The 10,022-nt window shown below is 46.7% G+C and overlaps 1 protein-coding gene across 1 annotated transcript; it reads right to left on the bottom strand.

Annotated features, from left to right (window-relative positions):
• Positions 1-2,870: 2,870 nt before the first annotated feature.
• On the bottom strand, positions 2,871-3,947 carry LOC119321497 (BTB/POZ and MATH domain-containing protein 1-like). The gene has a single exon (XM_037595153.1). The coding sequence runs from the start codon at positions 3,945-3,947 to the stop codon at positions 2,871-2,873; it is 1,077 nt and encodes a 358-aa protein (XP_037451050.1).
• Between the last annotated feature and the right edge of the window lie 6,075 nt (positions 3,948-10,022).

The raw sequence follows: 10,022 nt of genomic DNA, 5'->3' as shown, positions 1-10,022 counted from the left end.
CAATGTCACAACAACACAATTTGTGTTCTATTGTTGATGGTTTCCCCCAAAGATTCTTACATGCTGAAATATGCTATCTTGGGATTCATTTCTGCATCCAACAAGATGTTGTCTGCTTTGAGATCTATATGAGCTATCTTTACACTTGAATCTTGGTGGAGAAACAGAAGTCCTCTCACTATCCCGTTTACTATATTGAATCTAGTTGCCCAATCAAGCAATGATTTTCTTGTAGCATGTTCAAATGCCAGTAAGCATAAGTTACTTGTAAACAATATCATTTGCCAGTCTAAAAGGTCCAAGTGATCAAAACATACCAAAAAGGAAGGCGACCAGACTCTTGTTAGGTAAGTATTTATATATGAGAAGCAAACACTACAAACTGGCAATTAAATTTACTTCATTTCTAAGCTACTCTATGCCTTGTCCTGAATCATTAGTAAACTATTTGACAACAATTTGATATGACCATATGTAAAACAACAATGCCTTCTGCTTATACGGCGGCTGACGCTGTTGTAGTTGAAGAAGACGAGGATGATATGGCCGCTGTGACAGTTCATGTCGACGGTGTATATGTTGCAAGGGTTTTGCTTAAGTCTTGGCCGAAGTACCAAGGAGTGCTTTCATATTTGCATGCATCGGGCAATCAAACACGTGGCATGCATGCCAGTGGGTCCAGCCAAAAATCAATTAGATGCTACCATGTTTTGTACCATGTACATGTGCATGAGTTTGTTTCAGATTTAAAAGGAATACATCACGTTGGTTATTTCTTTGGGAGACTACGGCCACCGGACCAATCAAGCATTGGACCCAGGAATCAGGATGGGGGCCACCAGCTAGCAAAACCAAATTAACTAGCGTTCAAGTAGGAGATAAAAACTTTAATTTTAGCAGGTCTTTTTGGTGCATGCCGAGATGTAAAAGGCAATTTAGTTTAAACCAAATAAGAGTCCAGAATTCTTGGCAAAGCTCGTGTGCGTTAATCCTTGTTAGTTGGGTCAGCTATACTAGTAGTATACTAGTATAAATAGGCATAGTACGGCCATGTAGAAGGTCAGGTTATTTTATATATGAATATTTTTATGTGCGTACATGAACGTTTTCTCATTTGCTGCAATATAACTTTTCCTTTTTAAAACTTATTTTTCTACAATATTTTAAAAACCTTTTGAATAAAATAATGTTTTTCTAAACAAAAAATTCAGAGTCTTACTGGCCTGCTTCACACCCATGTAAGACGCTTCACGCATTCACCCGACTATTCCCCACAATGGGAAGGGAATCGGAAGACTCCGAGGAGGCATGGAGCGTCTGCTCCCGGCTCACCTACTTTTCTTTTTTCTTGAGAATTCCCTGCTCACCTAGTCTTTACGTGACCCATGAAAATAAGCAACACAAAGGCCAGCTCAGCCACACCGACAAAGTGTCATGATGACTGATATAGTGGTTTCATCCCTGGAAAGACTCACTCATCCTCCATTGCAGTTTCTATCTCTGTAATCTGTGATCTTATTGTTTTTTTTTGAACTTTTGATCTTATTGTTATGATCAGCAAAAATACTTGCAGCTATGAGAACTATATTTTCTTTGCATTTATTTGGTGAGAGAATCAAATTAAAAGAGCTCGATTGCATCTAGCACATGTGCCAAAGCGCATTGTTGAAATAAATTCCTGGCATTATTATGCTGGGTTCTACTATTCATGTCAAAATAATTTGCTAAAGTAGGACCTATTTTTTACTCCTTTCTTTGCATCTCTGGGGCCTAACTGGGCAATGGATCCTCAGTAATTCATATGATTAAATGTTCCCTGAAATAATTTGCAGGTTCTCATGCAAAAAATAAAGTAGAAACTCCAGGTTTACAGTGAGAACTCAGAAGCAAGACTTCAAGAGTATATGAGGATATTTGATAATGCTGTCACTGATTGGCAGGCACCAACTGAATATTCATCTGATGAGCTCGAAACTGCAACGTGTTATCGCTATGCCATGCGTGTGTTTTCAGTTATTATTCTCTCTGTGCAAGTTTCTCTACAGCCTCACTCACAATGTCTTCTCTTCTCCTGCATAGAATAAATGAACAATCAAGGCGTGAAACTTACCATCAGATTTTACTGACTATCTTATTCTGTGTTATTAATATTTTTACCGCCAACATGTACAGTATACTGTAGAACAGTAATGTTGTCATATGTACTGTTGCAAAACCTACAAGCTGTTGTCATATGCTAGACTAACAGTATATGGGGGTATTTAGCAATATTGTCACTTTGTTGCGAGATGCTAATGGAATATTCATCTGATGAGTTCAACACTGCAGAGTCTGTGGGTTGTATGTGTGGTATCAGGTTATTCTCTGTGCACAAGGGGATTTTTTTTACTTCACCCGCTCATCGACAGTGTGTCTTCTGGCCTCCTGGATTGGACAGTATCCTGCTGCACATTCAGAACGCAGAGAAGACGGCCGAGCCATCAGCAATTCAGCAGCCACATGGCAACAATAAGAAATCTCTCGAGTGATTCAAATATGCTTTACCACTTCTCTTTTGAGTGAAGTGAACTCTACGTTGTAACTTGTAAAAGAACTGTTTCTTAAATATATAAAGAAATTATTATTGTCTATGATATTGATAGTATTTTTCATGTTAGGGTTGCAACATTGAACCTCTCAAAAATAAATAGAAAGCATATATAGATAACCAGTGTAGCATAGACTACAATGGTTATCGATAGATAAAGGTGACAAGTCATGACCTGTCAAAGATAAATATAAATATATATATGGATAGCCCCGTGTAGCATAGACTGTGTGGACCATGTCATCAATGGATGCAAAGCGCTCTAATCCTTCTAGTACGAGCACTAAATTGCCATGACAATATCCTTGGCCGCTTTCAATTCAGCAGGCAGGAGTCTAGCAATCAGCTCCTTGAGAACAGATGGGCAACTGCTTTTGAGATGCACGTAGGCATCGCTTACTTTCATCCCCTCCAAATTGGACGGAGAAACGAGGAACTGTAGACATGCTTCCTTGAGCCCATGGCAGCTATGTTGCTCAGCCAAAACCAAACTGGTCGCCACCGTGTCCGTGTCAATGTGGCTGCACAGTTTCTCCTCACAGATTAGCTTAAGCCTTTGAACGTCGTACCTATCCGCCGCTACCAGGAGATGACTGGCTGCCACACCTTCATTGTCTCCCTCACGACTCATCTGCGGGAGCGAGTCGGTGTATATGAAATGGAGCAAGGATCCGAACACGTCGGCTTCCATGTCATCAACCATAATCAGATCATCAGAACTATCCTTCATGGGGCCGAAGAGCTGTGCCTTAAACACAGGCGACCGAGCAGCGAGCACAGACTGATGGGCTGAGAAGGTCTTGCCGTCGACTTGAAAGGTCACGTCCGTTCCATCCGCGCTCTGCAGGAGGTCGCCGAGATGCCGGTGCAAGTCGCTCGGAGGGACCTGGACGAACCGGCCATTTTCTTGGCCCTTGAACTCCCTCATGACCGTGACGTCGCACCGGATGGTGAAGCAGTCGTCTATCAGGTACGGGGATCTCTCCAGGTCCTCGTGCTTGATGGAATAGCCAACGCCGCACCCGGATGATCCTTTGCTTTGGAAGACATTTTCTTGGAAGGTGCTACTGCACGACGGCACCGGTACCCCGTCCTTGTCGAGTAAACAGAACCCGGCCTTCGCCTTCACGTCTTTTGCATCAGCAGAATCGAGAATCAGGTAGATGGGTACTAGATCCAAATTGTCCAGGTAGTACCTCAGAATCCAGTCGTGACCTCCGACGCAGAAACGGGGAGATGTCACGCTCTCGTAGTACTTGATCAGCCGCTTGGTTCTTGAGTATCCCTCTATCTTGAAGGCATATGATCTTTCCTCGGATTCGGCTACAATGGCGGCAGAAATATTGCAGTGCTCTGCCATTCCGGCGGTGGGATGGAGGGATGGATGGATTGGCAAAATGGGAGAGAGGAAAGGTTCTGCTGCGCCCGTCTATATGGAGGTGTACGCGTGAAGCTGGATCGATTGGTTTCCCCTTTTCAGTTTTAATGAAAATGGGGTACTTAATTCACGCACTTCCATCTAGAGGTTCTCGTTGGCGCAATTTGTTGCCATTTACTACTCTTTTACCTCCAACAGGAGGCCCCGCTGCATGCACATGCACTGCCAATACCTCCACGTATATATTTTTTCGGAAAATGAAGGGTTTAGATTGTCTACATTTGTACAAAGCTGACCAGTAGTACTCCTCTAAACGTGATCATGTGCAGCCCGGCGCAAACGACCCGGCCCGAACATATGGGCTGGGCCAGGCTCGGCATTTGTTTTGCAGCCGAAAAGAATGTTTGGGCTGTGATTGGGCTTTGCTTTTCATGTTGAGCTTACACATAAGAGCAGAGGAAAACAACGAAATCACTAGTTAAGGAGTACTCTTTGCGGAGATCACTCCAACTTTCCCAGGTTGCGACAAGTGGCGCGCTGCAGTTTTTCCTTTTTTCGTAGATTCGTTTATTCAAAACATTTTATCTCTTAAACCGTGCGTTCAAATCTCGAACCGCTTTCGCCGTTGGATTCCTCGCGTCGAGATCTTCAAAACTAGATCCCATGTTGATAGGTTTTGACGAACCTTTTTTTCACAAAAAAAACCGGGCGAAAAAAACCGACGAAAAAACCGAACCGCGAACACGGGTTTTTTTCCCTTTCCGAAAGAGGCACGCCCGTGCCTCTGACGAAATCACAACCGTGCCTCTCGCGGAAGCAAAATCGTGCCTCTCGCGAAAAAAAAAGAAAACACGTTTTTTTCCTTTTCGAAAGAGGCATCCCGTGCCTCTCGCGAAAGCACAACCGTGCCTTTCGCGGAAACAAAAACCGTGCCTCTCGCGAAAGAAAAAAAACAGAAAACGCATTTTTCCCTTTCCGAAAGAGGCACGGCCATGCCTCTCGCGAAAGCACAACCGTGCCTCTCGCGAAAGCAAAACTGTGCCTCTCGCGAAAGAAAAAAAAACTGAAAACGCGTTTTTTCCCTTTTCAAAAGAGGCACGCTTGTGCCTCTCGCGAAAGCACAACCGTGCCTCTCGCTGAAGCAAAACCGTGGCTCTCGCGAAAGAAAAAAAAACAGAAAATGCGTTTTTTTTCCTTTCTGAAAGAGGCACGCCCGTTGAGGGAGTCCTGGACCAGGGGGTGTCCGGACAGCCGGACTATCATCGTCCGCCGGACTCTAAGACTACGAAGATACAAGATTGAAGACTCCGTCCCGTGTCCGGATGGGACTTTCCTTGGCGTGGAAGGCAAGCTTGGCAATACGAATATGTAGATCTCCTACCATTGTAACCGACTCTGTGTAACCCTAGCCTCCTCCGGTGTCTATATAAACCGGAGGGCTTTAGTCCGTAGGACAACATACATTACAACAATCATACCATAGGCTAGCTTTAGGGTTTAGCCTCCTTGATCTCGTGGTAGATCCACTCTTGTACTACCCATATCATCAATATTAATCAAGCAGGACGTAGGATTTTACCTCCATCGAGAGGGCCCGAACCTGGGTAAAATATCGCTTCCCTCGTCTCCTGTTACCATCCACCTAGACGCACAGTTCGGGACCCCCTACCCGAGATCCGCCGGTTTTGACACCGACATTGGTGCTTTCATTGAGAGTTCCTCTTTGCCGTCACCGATAGGCCCGATGGCATCTTCAACCAACAACGCTGTCCAGGGGGAGACTTTTCTCCCCGGTCAGATCTTCGTATTCGGCGGCTTCGCACTGCGGGCTAATTCGCTTGGCCATCTGGAGCAGATCGAAAGCTACGCCCCTGGCCGTCAGGTCAGATTCGGAAGTCTAAACTTCACGGCCAACGTCCGCGGAGACTTGATCTTCGACGGGCTCGAGCCACAACCAGGCGAGCCGCACTGTTACGATGGGCATGATCTAGCTCTGCCGTCGGACAGTGCCTTAGTGGCCACACACGAATCCGCTTCGGCCATTAGTCCGGAGCCAATCGCCCAGACCGAGGATCGGTGGATGGACACCGCCTTGGGGGCTTCAACTTCCACGGTGATGGAGCCAAACACTAATCTTGTCCCCCGCGAAACTCGTGATTCCGAGGTTTCGGACTCCTTGCCGGACTCCGAACCCCCCGCGCCCCTACCAATCGACTCGGATTGGGCGCCGGTTATGGAATTCACCGCCGCGGACATCTTCCAACACTCGCCCTTTGGCGACATCCTAAATTCGCTAAAGCATCTCTCGTTATCGGGAGAGTCCTGGCCGGACTATGGCCAGGATGGTTGGGGTATGGACGACGAAGAAATTCAGAACCCACTCACCACCCACTTTGTAGCCACTGTCGACGATCTAACCGACATGCTAGACTACGACTCCGAAGACATCGATGGTATAGACGACGATGACGGAGACGAACAAGAAACAACGCCTATAGGGCACGGGAGGACCACCTCTTCATATGACATATACATGGTGGATACCCCAAAAGAGAGCGATAACGAGGACCAACGGGCCGCGGCAGAAGATAACCCCGCCGATAAACAACCAAAACGGCGGCGCAGACGCCGCCCTAAGTCCCGCCTCGACAACAACAACGCTCCTAAGGAGCCCGTAATACAGCAGGGCTCACAAGTGGACGACGAACATGCAGATAAGCAACCGTCCGAACACGACGAGTCATATAATCAGTCCAGGCCCGGCGAAAACGATAGGCCGGACGATCTCATGCCAGACACGCCGCCGGAGAGCAAAAACCTTCAAAAAAGACTCGTCAACACTGCAAGAAGCCTGAAGAAGGAAAAGCGGAAGCTCAAAACAGCGGAAGACACAGTCAGAATGAGATGGAGCAAAGTGCTCAAAACCGCGGATAAATACGGCAATGGTCACCAATCAAAGAGCTACCCGAAGCGCAAGCTGCTACCAAAATTCGACGAGGAGGCCATAGAGCCTCCACCGTCAAAAAAATAAAAGAGGCTGCCTGGTTGGATAGACGGCCAGATGATAGGCCAAATTCTGAAAGCGGCGCCGCACATAAACCAACTAATGAACCTGGAAAGACAGATGGCCCAGCCAGGTCCATCTACGGGCCAAAGAAGAAGGCCCCAGGAAGCAAGGCAACACGTCAAGTGTCCGAAGATAGTGGCACACCCAAATACAGGGGCGCCGCACACCCACTATGTTTCACCGATGAGGTGCTGGACCATGAATTCCCAGCAGGATTTAAACCCATAAACATAGAGGCCTACGATGGAACAACAGACCCTGGAGTCTGGATAGGAGATTACATACTACATATACACATGGCCAGAGGAGATGATCTCCACGCCATAAAATACTTACCCCTCAAGCTCAAAGGGCCAGCCCGTCATTGGCTTAAAAGCCTCCCAGAAAACACTATGGGAAGTTGGGAAGAGCTCGAGGAAGCGTTTAGAGCAAATTTTCAAGGGACCTATGTCCGCCCTCCGGATGTAGATGATTTAAGACATATAACTCAACAGCCCGGAGAGTCAGCGCGCAAATTCTGGAACAGGTTCCTCACCAAAAAGAACCAAATAGTAGACTGTCCGGACGCCGAAGCCTTAGCAGCTTTTAAACACAATGTCCGAGACGAATGGCTTGCCAGACACCTCGGCCAAGAGAAACCAAGGACAATGTCCGCGCTAACAAGCCTCATGACACGCTTCTGTGCGGGAGAGGATAGCTGGCTAGCAAGATGCAGCACCAGCGACCCAAGTACATCCGAGATAAGAGATGGAAACGGAAAATCACGGCGCAGAAAAGAGCACCGCCGGAATAAAGAGAAAAGCCCAAAGAGCACGGCAGTCAACGCCGGATTCAAAAGCTCGCGACCAAACAACAAAACATCGCCTCTTAAGGATGACGGCGATGAGCTGTCCAACTTAAACAAGATTTTGGGTCGGATATGTCAAATCCACAGCACCCCCGGAAGGCCTGGAAACCACACCCATCGGGATTGTTGGGTTTTTAAACAGTCCGGCCGACTAAACGCCGAACACAAGGGGCTCGACGGGTCAAGCGAAGACGATAAACCCCACCAGCAGAGCACCGGAAAACAAAAGACTTTCCCATAAGAGGTCAAAGCAGTAAATTCACTTCATGTGATAATACGGAAAAATAGTGCGGCACTTTTTAAAAAGAGCTTCGCGCGGTCCAACCCAGCAGACCATAGAGATTGGATATCAAAACCAATCACTTTCGACCACCTGGACTATTCCAGAAGCGTTCGAAACGCGGGACGGACTCCCCTGATATTGAATCCCATAATTGACGGACTACAATTTACTAAAGTCCCACTACTAGGAAAAGGGCTATAGATAGGATTGATTCTAATGGCGCACCGTGAAAGCAGTGCGCCACTACTATATACTAATGGCGCACCTGTTTGTGATACGCCATTAGTGTGGAAGACACTAATGCCGCACCGTAAACAGGGTGCGCCACTAGTATGATTTTTTTTTCCATTTTCCCATACATACTAATGGCGCATCGGGTCCATAATGCGCCATTACTATCTATAACTACTAATGGCGCACCAAGCAGGCAGTGCGCCATTACTGTAAATTTTGTTTTATTCTTTTTTTTTTGAAAACTACTAATGGCGCATCGTGGCACAGTGCGCCATTACTAGTTTAAACTAGTAATGGCGCACTCAGAGGAGATGCGCCATTAGTATATATACTTATTATTTTTACTTTTTTGCAAAACTACTAATGGCGCACCGTAGGCTGATGCGCCATTAGTAACCAGGGTTACTAATGGCGCATTTTCCTACGGTGCACCATTAGTAACCTGGGACCAACAAGATATTTTGGACAGCCCACACCTACCCACTCACTTTCCCCACTTCATTCCATCCACCTCCTTCTCCAAGCTTTCGGCCATCTCCTCCTCCTCACCTCATTTCCACCATAGATTCAACAAAATTAAGTGGTGAAATTACCTTTTTTTGATAGGTAAGTAAGGGAAAGCTATCTTCATGATATAGATCTACTTTTTTTTCTCCCTAGCTCGCTCCAACAACGTGCACATGCACTTTTTGTGGCCTAGCTAGATCTATGTATGTTTGTGGTGTTGCATGTGTTTGTGGTGTTGCATATATGTTTGTGTTTGAAGGTACCGGTATTTGAAATATGCGATAGTTGCCAATATTTTGCCGGAATGTTTTGATTCATTTCCGTTTCGGCGAGAATTTTGGCACTATGCATTCTTTTTGGTCCTATTTTTAGGGAAGGTCATGCCAAATTTTTTCTTGGTTCTAACATATCGTTTTGCTCTACCCCGTAGGCGACCATGGTCCGCACGATGACTGAAGGCATCGTGAATAGGTTTTTGAGCTCCGCGAAGGCCGAGATGCTTCAAAAGAACGAGACGGAGATAAGATGTCCATGTCGAAGATGCAAGCTGAAGAGCCTTATTGCGGACCCGGATTCCGGGCAGGTGCGGGACCACCTGCTCTTGCGTGGTTTCATGGATGGCTATCGGTGGCAAGGTGATGAAGATGACTATCAAGTCGTCCATGGCCGGGGCCGGGCAAGAAATGAGGAAGGGCAACAAGACAAGTACCACCGCGGCGAGGGCGGGCGAGAAGACGAAGAATCTCTAGGACATGATCACGACGGTGATGCTGTACACAGTCATCATGTAGAAGATGTCGTACATGATGATGAGGAAGATCAAGACGAAGGGAATGATCATGAAGATGAAGATGCCGGAGCAGACGACGATGGAGGCTGGGTGCAGGACCCTCATATTCAAGAGCTGCTTCTCAAGCGGACGGATAACGCAAGAGCTGCCGCCCGAGAGAAAGCCAAGCTGGATCAACTGGAGATAGACGCGGTTACTCCATTGTATGAAGGATGCAGGCCCGAGGATACCCGCCTGAAAGTAATGCTCATGGCTCTGGAGATGATGGTAAAACACAAAATGACCGACGCATGCTTCGACGAGAACATGTCATTCTGGCACGAACGTCT

The sequence above is a fragment of the Triticum dicoccoides genome, chromosome 6B, assembly GCF_002162155.2.
Source record: "Triticum dicoccoides isolate Atlit2015 ecotype Zavitan chromosome 6B, WEW_v2.0, whole genome shotgun sequence".
NCBI classification, from domain to species: Eukaryota; Viridiplantae; Streptophyta; class Magnoliopsida; order Poales; family Poaceae; genus Triticum; species Triticum dicoccoides.
This window is presented reverse-complemented; position numbering and strand designations above follow the sequence as displayed.

Excerpts from the sequence above, each read along its gene's own strand:
- LOC119321497 (XM_037595153.1), bottom strand. The coding sequence starts at position 3,947 with ATGGCAGAGCACTGCAATATTTCTGCCGCCATTGTAGCCGAATCCGAG.